At 45.2% G+C, this 16,627-nt stretch overlaps 1 protein-coding gene across 1 annotated transcript in view; it reads left to right on the forward strand.

Moving 5' to 3' along the window:
- Positions 1–16,627, forward strand: part of DCLRE1A (DNA cross-link repair 1A) — a 1,235,225-nt gene that overhangs the window by 245,037 nt on the left and 973,561 nt on the right. The window contains exon 3 of the mRNA XM_044055939.1: positions 15,472–15,605. Coding sequence (XP_043911874.1) covers positions 15,472–15,605 — 134 coding nt within the window. The remainder of the gene's footprint in view (positions 1–15,471; positions 15,606–16,627) is intronic.

Consider the following 16,627-nt stretch of genomic DNA (forward strand, 5'->3'; position numbering starts at 1 on the left):
TATTTTTATTGAACAAATAATGCTCTCCCTAAACTGAGGAGATATTAAGATGAATTACAAATGGATATCCCTCATTCCTCACTCTTCTCTCCTATACTGCCAGCCTTCAAGGATGTATTGAATGCTGCCTGTTGTCATCCTGATACCCATCTGTCTGTCCCTAAAATAATAAGATAAAATATATGAAGTACCTCAGACTAAAACATTTTTTCTCTCACCTTAAATCAGACCCAGCAGTCATAGCCACTGCTTCATTTGCTGGCAGTAGGTTTATCCTGAACACTAATCCTATTCCTGTTGACAAGGAAGGCACGGTGTTGGACTGCCTAGGTAAGATAATGTTTTCTTCCACTTTAGCTTTCAGAATTCTCAATTGTCAGTCATACGTGTGGAAGTTCATGCTTTACTATATGAACAGTCCAGGGGAATTTGCTACCACACATCTGTAGAAGATAGTTGTTGTCAGAGTAGAACTGTTTCTCCCTTGTCCCAAGTATCCAAACATGCTTTGAAGTGAAATATTATTGTGCAGATGCTGTGTCTAGGACCACTGGTTCTGCTGCACTGCTGAGAGGATATGCTTGGGTATGTAACTAAAAGCTTGCTGATTAAGGAGATATTGTTTTTTCTGCTGCCCAGATTCTCAAACAATTTGATGAAAGGGGGAAATTGATTCATGTAGTTTCTAAGATTTTTCATGTCCCAAATACAAACCTTTTAGGCCTCTTCCTTCCTCTAAAAAGCCAAAAATAAGCAACACCAATCATATTCTGGCGAACAGGAAGCTAAAAAATAGTCTGTAGGGACATAAGAGACAGGAGTCCTTTCAGAAAAAGGGACAGACCAATGATACAGAATGACTATGCCAGCATTCTCTTTCCCCCTCACTCTCCAGTAGCCAATATCTCCCCAAACCTGTCCCAGAAGTGGGGTGTAAACATCCCCCCTTGGCAAAAAATTATCTCAAACTCTTGGAAGTTAATAGTGGGTACAGAAGGGACTGGATACAAAAACCACAATTCAGGGGAATTCCTCCCCAGCCTCCAAACCAAACAGAATATTTTCCTCAGGTTCTTCAGTTCAGCCTAGGAGGCATAGAACCAGTGCTTGTAAGTCAAAAGGGCAAAGGCTTCTATTCCAGAATGTTTCTGGTATCAAAGGAGGAGGTCTCATGCAGATGAGTACTAGATCTTTCATTCTAAACTTGCATGTGAAAGTTCCGAAATTCAAAATGTTTACCCTGCAGAACGTTTTGTACACCTTTTCCCTCCCATGAGTTACATGGTAACACTAAACTTAAAACGATGCTTATTATTACATTCCCATAACCACAGGCTTCAGGAAATGTCTGAAATTCTCTGTGTCTGGGTTATGTGATCAGTTCCCTTTATTACCCTTTGGATTAGCTCCAAGGGTGTTTAGGTAATGCATATCCCCAGACATAGCTCATTGTAGACTTGAGTGGCATTCACATACTTCCTTATTTGGACAACTTGTGTATCTTTGCATAGTCTTTATCCAGATGTCAAGAGTCATTAACCTGGGTTTTGCCTGTTCTGACCAATCTGGGCTTCCAGGTAAATGTTGCTTCTTGGCTCAGTTTCACTGTATTGTGTTTCTCATCTGCCTTCTAGCTACTTCACTTGTGTTAGAAAAGCCTTTTAAAGAGAAGGTGGATTTTTACCTGGAAACTTTCCTCAGCTTCTCCAATCAGTCTCAGAGTTTTGCAAGAGAATTTCTCAGTATCCTAGGGCTTTTGGCTTATCTGATTGTCATGATTCCTATACCAGGTTACACGTGAGAAAGATGCAGTGGTTTCTATTAAAAAAAAAAAAAAGCATACAATTTCAGTTTTGGACTGCAAAAAAATGCAACTGTATTGGTGCATACAACAAATTCAGTTGAACCCTGGTCTCCCTTTCTCTTCTCAGACTTCAAGCCAGTGTCTTGGTATAGACGCTTCAGATTTTGCCTGGGGAGCAGTTTCCATGAGGGTAAAGGTGCAAGGCCTGTGGAGTTATACAGACAGACCAAAACATATCAATATAAAGGAGATATTGGCTAAGGATCTAGGTCTTGAAATGTGGTCACCAGGACTTCAAGTGATTAGAGACAATGCCACTGTCATGAGGTACATAAACAAGTAAGGGGGCACCAGGCTGAACTCTGTGTGGGCTGGCTGTGATGGTTTGGGAGGTAGTTCAGCACTCCATAATTCTCTCCAAGCATCTTGTATTCTATCGGAGCAAAGCATAATGGCAGACTAATGCAGCAGTACCAGTACAGACCCTCACAAATGGAAATTGAGTGAGGGGGGCCTTCCAGGAATTGATCCATTTGTGGGGGACATCTCAAGAAGATCTGTTTGCTTGCTTTCAAAACATACAACTGAGCAGATTCTGCTCCCGAGCTCCTTGTAAGCAGGCCTGGAAAACATTTTCATGCCTTTGGATCGGAATGTTTCTTTTTTTTTTGCATTTCCACCCTTTGCACTGATATCCAGGGTAATTCTGAAGATTTGGAAGGACTCCTCAAAAAACATAGTGGTGACTGTTTTGACCTAGGCAACATTGGTTCTCCCTTCTTATAGAGTTGGCCAAGTGCAATTACTACAACCTTCCTCACAAACTGGACCTACTCATACCAGACAAGGAGAGTTTGATAAACCCCATTCTCAAATATCTTCAACTAATTTGCTGGATTGTGCAATTCTAATTCTTTTTAGGCACCTTTTTTCCAGAGGACATGGTGCAGGTGCTAAATGAGTTGAGAAAAACTGCTAAAAGAAAACCTTATGTTGGCAATTGGGAAAGCTTTTCTAGTTGGTGCCTAGCCAATAATTGTAGCCCTTTCCAGTATCCTGTACTACTGGTGCAAAATGTTTGTGTGTTACTATTATCTGACCGCTTACTCCTGTGTTAAGGTACATCTTATAGCCATTTCAGCACGTCTGCCCATGGATCCTCCACTCTCTCCTGTTTTTAGTGAAACAGTTTCTTAAGGGAGTTTTACACCTGAGACCTCCTAGTAAAACCGTTGCTTTGTGCTGGAAAAGGTAACCACGTCTCCTTTTGAACCTGCTCATCAAGCAGACTTACGTTTCATTAGATGGAAACATGTTCTTATTCTGACATCTGTAAGAAGAGTATCTGGGTTGTAAGCTCTCACGGTGGGGTGAACCTTGTCTGGTCTTCCATAGGGACAGGTTCTCATTCAAAACAAATCTCTCATTCATGCCCAGAGTTATTTCAAAGTTCACTTTGATGCAAGCTATCAGTCTCCCAGTGTTTTCTGCAGACCCTCAGCACCAGAGACTGTGGATCCTACATACTCTGTTCATGCATAGGCAGTACATGTACTATCTTGACAGAAAAAAAGCTGATCAGCTGTTTATTTCTTAGGAAGGGACAAAGAAAGGATAGCCGGTATAAAAAAGACTGTTTTAGATGGCTGTCTTCAACTACTGGCTTTTGTTATTCCCACCTTGGTAAACTAATTCCAGGCACTATAAAGGTTTATTTTACTAGAGCCTTGTCTTCTTTGAGGGCATATTGGAACAGGGTAGACTCTAGAGGTAGCTACATGGTTCTCTGCAAGGCATTACAAACTCCATTCTTTTTCTAGATCTAGAACACAGACTCCATTCTTTTTCTAGATCTAGAACAGGTTTTGCTAGGATCTTTCTGTAGAGCCTCCTGGATTCTTATCCTTCATCCTCCCAGATTGGATCTGCTTTGGTAATCATTCCATATAAACAGAAGCCACTGCAGCAGTGAGGGTGATAGACATAGTACAATTGTTTAAGTTAATGATCGGTGCTTGAATTCCTCACCGCTGCAATAGCTGCACCTACCCTCCAGCCCCTTATTTTTTGCATGTGTAGGGATATAAAATGATTTTGTAACTTGTTTTACTGGCTCAGAATGAGTATACTCCTTACCTTTTGGGGAAGAAAGTACTGATGAAACTTCAGTCTGCTGATTTTTCCATCCACGGGTTTGCTCAGTCTGTTGTCAGAGTGAAGGTGTGGTAGTAAGTCAGAGCTTTTGGAAGCTGGTTAATTATTGTGTCTTGGGTAGGACACAACCCATATAGCCTAAAGTTGACTGAAGCAGTGAGGAATTCAGACATCTACTGTTATATGGGTAAGAGCAATTTACACAACTGTACTTTTTTCACCAGGCAATAACTTGCTAAACCAGTTCTAAATGTGGAAATCCACCACATCATAAAAATACAGTAGTGTACTTAAAACATACAGTAGTGCGCTTAAAACATAAGTAGTGCACTTACAACATAGAGTAGTGTACTTAAAATGAGTACTAGCACATACCAAGTACAAAAGCAGGAACTTGTACTTCTGAGATTGAAGTGGGGCTTGGTTCTGAGGTCAAGTCAGAGTTTGTATCCTCATTGTAGTCACAGCCCAGCAAATCATAACAGTGATGTCTGGAGACATTCTTTAGTTCAAGCAAACAAACTAGAGCACAAAGGCCAATCAAAAACACATTGCCCTTGCATGAGAGCCATTCAACTGGTACCTACACAGGGGCAATGCCAAGGATTTTACTCAAGGCTCTTTCTAGTCCCCAGAAAGGACAATGCTTGGAGACCCATTCTGGACCTTTCAATTCTAAACACCTTCTTGCAAGTACCCAAATTCAAGATGCTAACACTACAGCAGCTTCTTCCCATGTTGGGCAAGAAAGCTTGGCTAGTAACGTTGGACCTCAAGGGGGCATACCTGCATGTCCTTATCAGACAAAATTGCAGAAGATACCTCCGTTTCATTGCAGGTTCAACCCATTACCAATTCTCTGCACTGCCCTTTGGCTTATCTACTGCGCCCAGGGTCTTCAGAAAATGCCTGGCACCAGTAATTGCATACTGCAGACAAAGAGGAATTCAAATATACCCATACCTGGACGACTGCCTCATCCAAGCAGAAAGCAAGGACATTCTCTTGCAACATCTGGCTTTTGTAAAACACCTTCTAAGTTGCCTAGGGTACACAGTAAATGAAAAGAAATCAAAACTAGTGCCCTCACAAAATATGACATTCTTGGGTGCCAGCTTGAATACAATGGCCCAGATGGCTTATCTGACGCCAGACAAACAACAACTAACTAGTAGCAAATTTCATAAGAGCAAAAGTATCAATCCTCTCACAGGAGGTAACTTGCTAAGCCAGTTCTAAACGTAGAAATTCACCACAACACATAAATACAGTAGAGTATTTTAAATCAGCACTAACTCGCTCTAATTTAAATGCAAAAACAGAAACTTGTACTTCTCAGATACAGTTGGTTTTGACTCTGAGGCCAAGTCTGTGTAGGTGTCCTCAAGCATCCTCATGTAGCCGCAGACCACAGAGTAGAGCAAGTGTCTATAGACTCACTAAGTTTAAGCAAGCAAGCAAACAAACAAATTAGAGCACACAGACCGATCAAAAAACACACTGCCTTTTGCAAACAGCAAGTTTTGCCCAGCACGATAGCAACAATCTTTCTCTCACCAGGAGGAAAGTTGCTAAACCAGTTCTAAATACAGAAATGCAGAGTATACCTTCTTAGGGACCACTGGACTTGTTAGATGCCAGATACATGGCTTTCAGTCACAGCAGTAGTAGTACACTACCAAACATATTGGAACTGACCGAATGACAGCTGTACTAACTGAACAAAAGAAGAGATCAAGTTCAAGAGTTTTTGAAGGGGCAAGCCTCACTGCCCCATACACCCACTATTCTGTACAAACTAACATTTGGAATAATGGCAGAGCTTCTTAACCTCAAAATTCTTTGGTCATACAGCTTCCATTAGAGAAATGTTTGCTGAATTGGGAGTTGACAGTTTTGCAGTGATGTGTCAAGATTCAGTGAAAAAGTTATCAGTGTGATGATGTGCTCCCTAAGATGTCTGCCTTCATCTCCCAGTCATGAAGTCCACAGGAAATTTCTAAGGTTCAGAGTATACAGCTCACATTTTTTTTTTCTGGTCACCTTTTGACCTTTCTACTACACTCTGCTTCTTTGCAAAATAACTATCCACAGTTTGCAGACTTAATTCTTAAGGCAATTCAGATGTAGCTTTACTTTGCCATTGGTTTGATTCAAGTAGAGTCTCTGGAAGTCTTTTACTCTGTACTGCAAGAAACTGTTGATGTTCATCGTGTTACCCTGCTGCAGTCATTACACTTGGGTTATCCTGCCGTCAGGCGGTCCCGCAGTCGGCCCGAATTCCAAAGTCTTGGTCCGGCGTCAGTTGCTGTCGCTTCTTCCCTGATGTCAGTTCGCCAGGGGTATATAAGAGGCATCCGATGCCATTTTCTTCAGTCTTTCTTGCCGTGCGGTGCCCGAAGCAGAAGCAGTTTGCAAGTGCCGGTCGGCCGACACCTGAGATTTTCTAATCAAGTTTCAGTCCGAAGTCTTCAAAGCTAAGTACACCATTGGGGAACCTTTTCTTGCCTCAGTCCGATGTCAGAAAAAGTTAACAATTGCATTTCTTGTGGGAAGCAAATACCTCATAAGGACTTTCATTCTTATTGTATACCTTGCCTAGGCCCAGACGACGACGTTACTGGTTGTCGGTTTTGTGCTAGGTTCAATTCAATCACAGAAGCAAGGCCAAGGATTTTACTCAAGGCTCTTTCTAGTCCTCAGAAAGGACAATGCTTGGAGACCCATTCTGGACCTTTTAATTCTAAACACCTTCTTGCAAGTACCCAAATTCAAGATGCTAACACTACAGCAGCTTCTTCCCATGTTGGGCAAGAAAGCTTGGCTAGTAACGTTGGACCTCAAGGAGGCATACCTGCATGTCCCTATCAGGCAAAATTGCAGAATATAGCCCAAGTGTGATGACTGCAGCAGGGTATACACTCGAACATCTACATTTATGGTAGGTACAAAACTGTACTTTCTTTCATCATTTAGGCATAGTTTACAGCAAACAAACATCAAATTTGATTAATCTTTGGTTATTAATTGGAGCAGTTTTAATACAAAGGGCTCTACAGGGGTGGGAGATTGGCATAATGCTTAAGGTATTTACCTTATAGATCCAAGATGCAGGGTTTGATTCTCACATGGGATAACTGGCTAGGCTTAAAATGGTCCATAAGGACAGTTAGCCTAGTACTAATCTATGAACCTATTAATTCTGTCATTTAGGATAGGATTCAGATGATTTTAGAATGTTTCCACCACCGAAGGTCATTTAACAACTTGAGGATTCCTTATTATGGCTAGGATTCTTGTCTTCCATTCTAAATGTTTCTTTGTGAAGATTCCATATGAAGGAAGTCCACTAATAGGTCAGAAATTTGTGGAACATAAAGCACCGTAGTCTAGGGTAAAGTTATCCTCTTCTGCCCTCACTGACAAAGTTGTAGTAATGGTGAGTCCAGCAGCTGTCCCTAAACTAAGTGCTTAGCTAATTGCATTGATTTCTACCATGATAATGGTAACAAATCATTGTCTGGGAAGGTTAGAGGATCACTATACCAAATTAGCAGCTACCAGAGCACCCCTTTATTATAAATGGATTTGCTTGGGATATTAGGCTACCGCATGATTATCCATGCACATTTTACAAAATGTTACATTTTTGATGTCCACTCCAGAGGGTAGAGCAGGGTTTTCTGCTGCAGTTTTTCAGGGCTGTTGTAGACCTTATGGAATCTACTAGTCAAACTGCTCTGTACTTGTCCAGTGCTGACAAATTCTGTAGCAGTGATCCTTAGGATGTGCATGGTAGAGTTAAGTTATAACTCACTGGAACATCACATGCATAATATGCAACACATGCTTCCTCCATTGTGCATCCCGCCGTACTGTGTCATTATCAACTCTAGTAAAGCCATTGTGCCTATCCCTGGTCCTCCTTTACTAGTGCAGCTTTCTAAGAATTCTGACATCTGGTGGTAGGTCATACTCTGTATATTGTTATAGGTTAAAATGCATTACTTGTTAATGGCACTTGAATATTATGTTTAATTGTACTGTTTGAATATTCATTCTAGTTTAATTATTCTGCATTTCCTTGTATATTTAGTTGCTCTTTTCTGGCTTCTTCAGCTTGCCAGGAGAGCACTGGCACAATGTCTCTACCTGCTTCTGCCACGAGACCAGAAACAGATAAGAACCAAGGAGCTCAAGCCCCTTTTTAGGACTACTACTGTGATTGTCCAGTCAAGAGAACATGACCATTTTGAAGAAAAGATGAATGACCAATGGGATGTGTAGGAACTCTCTAGTATAACTGTCTAGCATGACCTTCCCACTACAAATCCTTGCTCCCTTGTATTTAATACCCTACTAATATATCTTTCAGAATTGCTTCCTCCAGGTGTGATTCCATAATTTTCTCTGTACTTTTGTCAAACTTATGGGTCAGTAGGTTCTTGCCTTGTAAAGGGGAATTGCACTTTATAGTTGACAGAAACCTTATTATCTGAAGTAGGGAGTTCATTTGTCAGCAACCTGTGGGTCTTGGATCCGATATCGGATCCGAGCCGGCAACTTGTTTCAAGCTAATGGATCCGAGCTCCTAGCTCCTCCCCTCACCCATAATCCCCTGCTAACCCTCCATGACCTCAGATCTAGTTTGCCGCGTTTGTGGATAGCTGGATTCCCTTCAGCTCAACAGTAAATTGTCAGTTAAGTGGGTTTTTTCTGTCAAACTTTCCTTTTTTGTTTAAAAATATAAAGTGTGTAAGTGTTAGGTACCCTTTAGTATAAAAATATATTTCTTTTAATTAGTTTTTTCCCTCCCTTCGCTGGTCGTTAGTGAGTGTGTGTGTTTTTTTGGGGCCTGTATGTTTGTGTAGCACTACCTTTTCCTTTAAGTATGGCTGAGGCCCCAAAAGCCATCTTTTCTAAATGTACCAAGTGTGGCCATAAGCTCTCCCCGGCTGATGGCCACACTCGGTGCGTTCGGTGCCTTGGGGTTGAACACCTCTCCTCAGGTTGTACCATTTGTGCAGCGTTCAACCCCAGGGCACTGAAAGAGCGGAGGTCGAAGCTGGTCTTGGCGGGACTTTTACCCCCGGACTCGGCTCCGGCCTCCGCTGCTGCTGTGGCTTCACCACAGCCTGTGGTTGCTGCCATTCCTGCCCCCCTTCCTCTGTCCGGGACTCAAACTCCCACTAAAGTGTCAGAGGACAGGGAGGCCAGGAGGGAGAAATGGAGGGAGAAGCACCACAAGCGGCGGGCCGAGACCTCCGCTTCGGCCCCGCCAGCTAAGCGGGCTTCTCCCGCCACTGCTTCTAGGTCTCCTCCTACTCGGCTCCAATCCCCTTGTTTCTCCCCGGGGCCCAAGGAGGAGGAGGCCCGAGCTCCATCGAGGTCATCGAGGCGGCATTCCAGGCCTGCCTCGGTGACCTCTTCGAGATCTACATTTAGTATGTCCGATGCAGACTTGGACCGGATGATGCGAAGGTTCATCCAGGCCCAGCTGCAGATGGGAGTGCTCTTGCGCCCCCCCCCCCCTTCGGGGGGGAGCTCGACGCCCTTTTTCCACCCTATTGCTCCTTCTCCGACCCGCTATCCGGGTTCGGAGCATTCGGAGCCGAGCAGCGTTGGAGCCGGGGGTGGGTCGGCGCCAACAGTACTCGGTACTTCGGATCCGACCCTGCCCTCGCGCCTGTCAGATCCGACCTCTCGGAGCCGTGGCCCGAGCTTCGGATCCGAGGGATTCAGTGTGCCTTCGACTCCGTCCAGGTCAGAGTGCACTGGTCCTTCGGATCCGATGGTCTTGGCGCCGGTTCCGATCCCTTCATCGGATCCGAGTGGGAGCCAACTTTCGGATCCAAGAGAGAGTGGTTCTCCCTCGGCCTTCGATGTTGTGGAGAGGGCTTTGTTGAGAGCATCCGGACTCCCGGTCCTTGTCTCGGCTCCTCCCTGCACTCCCTCTCTGCTGGGCCAGGCTTCCATTACCCGGTCAAAGGGACAGCCTGCTTCAATGTCACAGATGGTTCCATTGGAACAAGATGTTGCTGGCGAGGCCTCCTCGGACAGCCCCCCCGAGGAAGTGCCCTGCAAGCATAAGTGCAAGAGGAGGCACATGGACTCCCCTGAGTCCTTAACCGAGGACACGGACTTGGAGGAAGGGGAAGGCTCCCCAAGATTGCCCCCCTGAGGATGTCTCCTTTGGAGACATCATGGAGATGCTGAGGATCAGAGGTGGGTGGTCTGCCCCCAAGTCTTTCTCCAACGAGTCCGTGTTTCTGGAGGCATTCGAAGTGGGCCCGTCTACCTCTTGGGTTTCCCCTCCAGCCGACCCCCTGGTGGACCTCATTACCACCAGGGCGTGGAAGGATCCAGACACCGTGAAGCCAATACCAAAACGCCCGGACAAAATACTTAGCCCCCCCTCAGACTGATCACACTGGAGTAAGGGCCCCCCCGTCGATGCCATGTTGACGGTGGCAGCCACGAAGAGGGAATTGGCTCAGGAGAGCCCCTCAGTCCATCCACCGAGCAAGGAGTCCCGCTCGATAAACCGCTTAGGGAAGTGAGTTTTTAGTTCAGCGACCTTCTCGGTAAGGTCTCTGAACTATATGGCACATGTCATCAGGATGCAGCGGGATCTTATCAAAGAATACGCTGCCTCCCCTCTGAGTCCATGTCGGCGGATGACAAGCAATTGTACTCCACCCGAATGGCCACTCTGAGATCAATTTCAAATACCTCTATGCGGCTAGTGTCCCACGCCACAGAGGGAGCCGCTAGGGCTAGCGGAGCAGGCCTAGTCATGAGACGTCAGGCCTGGCTCCGTCATTGTGACTTTGCGGAGCCTTTTAAAGTGTCCTTTGCGAATGCCCCTTTCGATGGTTCTGCCCTGTTTGGCAAAACGGTTCGCGAGACACATATCCAGAGCGAGAAGGATGGGAAGACGTTGTCTGCCTTCGGAGTCCGCTTCTCTGCACCCCAGCAGTCCTTTTCGAAGAACCAATAGGGTCAGAAGAAGATGTGGTTCCGGAAATCGCAACATTCCCAACCCGCTCCAGACAACCAGTCCTGCCGTGGCAGAGGAGGACAGGGAGGACGCTGCCCCAGGGGCAGAGGGGCTTCGAGAAACTTTGGGTCCAGAGAACCATTCACTGAGCGGCCCGCAGCAGCCCTGAAGGGTTGCCTGGCTGCTCCATTCTGGAGGCAGTCGGGGGGCGCTTCTCGGAACACCTAGCGGAATGGGAGTCCATCATGACAGACCGTTGGGTGCTTCGCATTATATCCAGAGGGTACAAAATACCATTACTCCATGTCCCCAAATTCAAAAACCTCCCCGATGTAGAAATTCAGCAGCTGCTAAGAAAAAGAGCCATCCAACCCGTCCCCCAAGACCAGCTCAGATTAGGGTTCTACTCCAGGTTCTTTTTGGTGCCAAAAAAGACGTGGACTTGAGACCGATTCTAGACCTTTCCCGCTTGAACCTGTCAGTAACCAAGGAAAAATTCCGAATGGTCACTCTTCAATCTATTCTCCCCCTTCTTAGGGAGAACAATTGGATATGCTCTATAGACCTCAAGGATGCGTACTACCACATTCTAATGGACAGACGATCCAGGAGGTTCCTCCGCTTCCGGCTGGGAGCCAGTCACTACCAGTTCAGGGTCCTTCCCTTTGGCCTCACCACAGCTCCCAGGGTGTTCACCAAGGTATTAGCAGTGATTGCGGCCCACCTGAGACTCCAGGGAATACAGGTCTTTCCATACCTGGACGACTGGCTCCTGACTGCCCCAACAAGGCATCTACTTTGCTCAGCCAGAGACTTCTTTCTCCGCCTAGCCCCACGGTTAGGCATTACCATCAATGTCAACAAATCCCTTCTGGCCCCAACACAAGTCATAGAATTCATAGGTGCCAGAATAGACACCAGAGAGCTATGAGCCTTCCTAACTTCCGAGAGAATCCAGAATTTGCAACTCCATGTGTGGGCTATCCTCCAATCAGAGACTTCACCAGCGGAATTAGTCCTGAGGGCTCTAGGCTCCATGGCGGGAGCGATTACGCTCATTCCATGCGCCCATCTAAACATGCGGATACTGCAATGGACACTTCTAGTGCAATGGTCTTTTCTATCCCTTCCTCTTCACCACCCCATTGCTATCAGCAAGGCTTGCAGGAGGGCTCTGTTATGGTGGCTCCAAGCCTCGGACCTCCATAAGGGCCATCCCTTCTGCACCCCTCCCCCTCTCGCCACGGTGACCACGGACGCCTCTCGCCTTGGGGGGGCATTATTCAGGCAGGACGGTCCAAGGCACGTGGAACGACACAGAGACCTCCCTGCATATCAACGTTCTGGAGATGAGAGCGGTGCTGTTCGCATTGCAGGCACTTCAGGATCTCCTCCCCGTAGGAACGATTGCAATTCAGTCGGACAACATGTCGGTTGTCTGGTACATCAACAAACAGGGGGGAACCAGATCTTACCCTCTATGCCACAAAGCCATGAGAGTGTGGGAATGGGCGATCTCCACCAACCGCTTTCTGATTGCAATGAACATTCTGGGGCGGACCAACATCCTAGCGGACAAGCTCAGTCGCATCCTTCTTACCCCGTACAAGTGGTCTCTCAATCCACTAGTAGTGAAGCAGATATTCGCAATATGGGGGCAACCCTGCTGCGATCTTTTTGCGTTTCCATCAAACACCAAATGCAGCAATTTCTTCGCTCTAATCCCCCCTCCAGGAGAAACTCCAAGAGACACTCTGGTGCATGCTTGGCCACCCGGTCTACTTTATGCCTATCCTCCTCTACCCCTGATGCTGCAACTCTTACAGAAAGCCTCACGGTTGGGGAGCAGGATGATCCTCATTGCCCCATTCTGGCCTCGGCAAATTTGGTTCCCTTACCTGTGGTCTCACCTTGTGAATCCTCCTTGGATTCTAGATCCCAGTCCGGATCTCATCTCCCATCCGTCTAACTTTCCGACCCCAAACCTGGACAATCTGAAACTGACAGCTTGGTTGCTCCAGTTCCACTCCTAGTTAGGACTCCCGGTATCTATTCACCAGTCAAAGCCATCCTTGTGGCAGCACATAAGCCCTCCACCAGGAAAGTGTACCGCAGTAAATGGAAACGTTTTTCCATCTGGGCGGAGCATCATGATCTAGATCCCTTTACGGCTCCTCTTCCGTCCATATTAGACTTCCTAACCGAACTCTTTCAGGAAGGCGCTAGTTGTTCAACTGTCAAAGTACAATTGGCAGCCATATCACATTACCATGTGGGACATGATACAGGGCCTTTGATGTCGGCCAAGTTGTGTAAAACCTTTATCAAGGGCACCTTCTTACGTAGACCCCCTATAAAGGAAGCCGTGCCACCATGGGATCTTGCACTAGTTCTTCAAGCCTTGACTGCTCCACCTTTTGAACCCGCTGCTTCAGTAGATCTCAAATTCCTGTCTTGGAAAACAGCATTCCTTGTAGCCATCTCTTCGGCAAAAAGAGTTTCGGAGCTTCAAGCTCTTTCTGTGAAGCCTCCTTATTTGATCTTTCACCCAGACAGAGTGTACGTCAGGATCAATCCCTCTTTTCTTCCCAAGATAGCATCAGAAACCAACATAAATCAATCCATAAATTTACCGGTTTTCTTCCCTTAATATCAGAATAAGGGAGAGTACAAGCTGCACTCATTAGATGTTCATAGGCAGCTTCGTTTTTATACTCATAGAACAGCTGGCCATAGACAATCCGACCAGCTGTTCGTTTCTTTTGCCAAATTTAATTTGGGGAAAGCGATTTCAAAAGTATCTTTATCACGCTGGATTTCTCAATGTATCCTATTGGTGTATCAAGCCTCTGGGAGATCCGCACCCGAAGGAGTTCGTGCTCATTCCACCCACTCCATCTCTACTTCTGCGGCCTTCAAGTCTAGAGTTCCATTGGATGATATTTGTTCGGCAGCCACTTGGGCTTCATCTCATACCTTTATTAACCACTACAAACTGGACGTGATTTCTAGAGGGAGAGCATCCTTTGGCTCTGCGGTGCTTCACAATATCCTTCCATGATGGCCACCCAAGGTGCAGGTAGCTGGGGACTCTGTCCCACAGGTTGCTATCAAATGAACTCCCTACTTCAGATTAAGAAGTTATGTACTCACCATAACGTTCCATCTGAGTAGGTAGCTTCATTTATCTGCAACCATCCCCCTCTCCTTCCCCCTGGCCTTCTTCGGATCTATTTGTAGTTGAATACCCATTTTTTTGGGTAAATATTGAGGGGCAAACTCGATCTGAGGTCATGGAGGGTTAGCAGGGGATTATGGGTGAGGGGAGGAGCTAGGAGCTCGGATCCATTAGCTTGAAACAAGTTCCCGGCTCGGATACAAGACCCACAGGTTGCAGACAAATGAAGCTACCTACTCAGATGGAACGTTATGGTGAGTACATAACTTCTTATTTTCCTATTATCTGGTATTTTTCTCCAGGAATTTTATGGTAAATCCTAACACTCGCGATTATCTTGCTCTCTTTTAGTTTTTGGAGTCATTTTATAACACTTTATTGTGTCAAAGAACAGCTGAGATCCCTTGGTTTCAGTATGCCTTTTGCCTGGAGATAAATCTCCTCTCTTTTCCTTTGTAAATGCTAAGCAGATCGTAGTCTTGGTTTTGCATTTTCCTTTCCTGACAACCTCCTAAGCTTTTCATTTAAGCTTCACTGTACCTCCTTTTGTCTTTCTTTCTTTGCTCATGTATCTGTAAAAGGTTTTAATTATTTTCTTGATTCACTTGACTTTATTGTAATGGTTTAGGCTCATTTTTTTAACTTCCTTTCCTGCTTCCTTCTGTTTAATTGCATTTGTTTCATGTCTTCCCTTTGTCTTTTGCAGCATCACATTGGTTGGTGAAACTCAAGAGTTACAGCACTGCTTACTTCATGTAACTGAGACGTAGATCTGCTTAATTGACCCTAGCTGTGTGTTTGTCATATCTGTATGTATCATCATCTGGGCCTGAAAAAGGTGTGGAAAGAAAAAAACTGCAAAGAAAAGAGGGAACAGTTTTTTTTTTCATATAGATACATGCATACCAGATGTATTTACTAGGAGGAATATCTGCTGTTGTGGTACTTATTTCACAAAGTAATTTTTTTCAGGACTTTTCATTTCAGAAATGTAGTGAACTTTAAACGCATCTTTATTTTTAAACGTCATTTTACAGCATATGAGCCATACAGAATCATAGTTGACTGCTCTGAAGTTTGTTTGAAGTACCACTAACTACCAGTGGGGATACTAATAGAGAATTCAGTGTTTACAAATATCTGATGTAGCTTTCTTTTAAGAAGACTGTGCATGCTCAAGTATTCTTTGTGCATTGGACATTCATTATTTGTAAAGTTACCACAGTTATTGGAGATTTGGCCACCGAAAGTATTACTCTGGTATCTGAAATTTTAAACTTGAAAACTACTGCCATATTGATTACCTAGTGAATTCTTTGTGTTGTTTTTTTATAGGAACTCGATTTGTGGTGGATGCCTTCCAGTATGGAGAGATACCAGATTGCAATGCCTATTTTCTTACTCATTTTCACTCAGACCATTATATTGGCCTCAAAAAGACGTTCAGATGTCCAGTTTATTGTAGCAGAGTAAGTAACGGCCATGCCTTTTAAACTTTTTGTCGGCAATATATTGAATATATCTGATGTTGTCATTTTCATTCATTCCTCAACTTATGGATGTTCTTCATACCACATTGCTGCAGTCCTAACACTTGGGGTAGTCCGCTGTCCCAGTCGGCCCGAATACCAAAGTATATGGCTGTCAGGCGATTAGTCTGACGCCAGGACGTAAGGGTATAAATGCGCATGACCGACGTCATATCCTCAGTCTTTTTTGCCGCATGGTCCGATGCAGAAGCAGTTTTGCAAGTGCAGGTTGGCGTTCTGAGATTTTCCGAAGTCGGAGTTTCAGACCGAATCAAGTTGGCTAAGTACCCGTTGGGGATTATTTTGGTTTTTCTTGCCTCAGTATTTTACCGGATATCAGAAAAAGTGAATAACTGTATTTCTTGTGGGAAACAGATACCTCATAGGGATTACCATACCTTGTGTATACCTTGCTTAGGGCCTGAGCACGACGTTGTTGGCTGTCGCTCTTGTGCTAGATTTAACAAACGCACTATAAAGAGAAGATTAGATTGTGCCAGGTTAGTTTTGGGAAGCGGTGTAATTATAAAATGCCGTTGGATGCTCTCCCCAGCCCGTCAAAAAGCGCAAGGACAAAACAGCAAAGCCTAGGCTGGAAGAACCGGTCCCGGACGCCGGTTCTTTAGAGGGCTCGGTGGAGCCAGGGATTCAGCCAGAAATTTCTTTGGAATCCCAGGGAGAGACTTTATTACTGCAAGATGTGACCTCTCAGGAGGTAGGCCAGGCGGAAGGGGCTTCTCAGGTAGCTGTTCTTCCCTCCCTTCCTAAGGTGGTTAGGCCCTCCTGCTGTTTCCAAGGCTTCTCCCAGGGCAGGCCAGGTTTTGTTTCAGGAGTTACCCCTAGTTCTTCAGGGTCTGTACCTAAGAAGCATATGCTTAAGATGGCAGAAGATTTGATTACAATGATTAGAGGTTCTATGCCCTCCTGATAAGAGGCCTAGGGTGGAACCTGAGCTTGGGAGT

This window comes from Protopterus annectens, chromosome 14.part0 (genome assembly GCF_019279795.1).
Source record: "Protopterus annectens isolate FY-2018-M chromosome 14.part0, PAN1.0, whole genome shotgun sequence".
Lineage (NCBI taxonomy): Eukaryota > Metazoa > Chordata > Ceratodontiformes > Protopteridae > Protopterus > Protopterus annectens.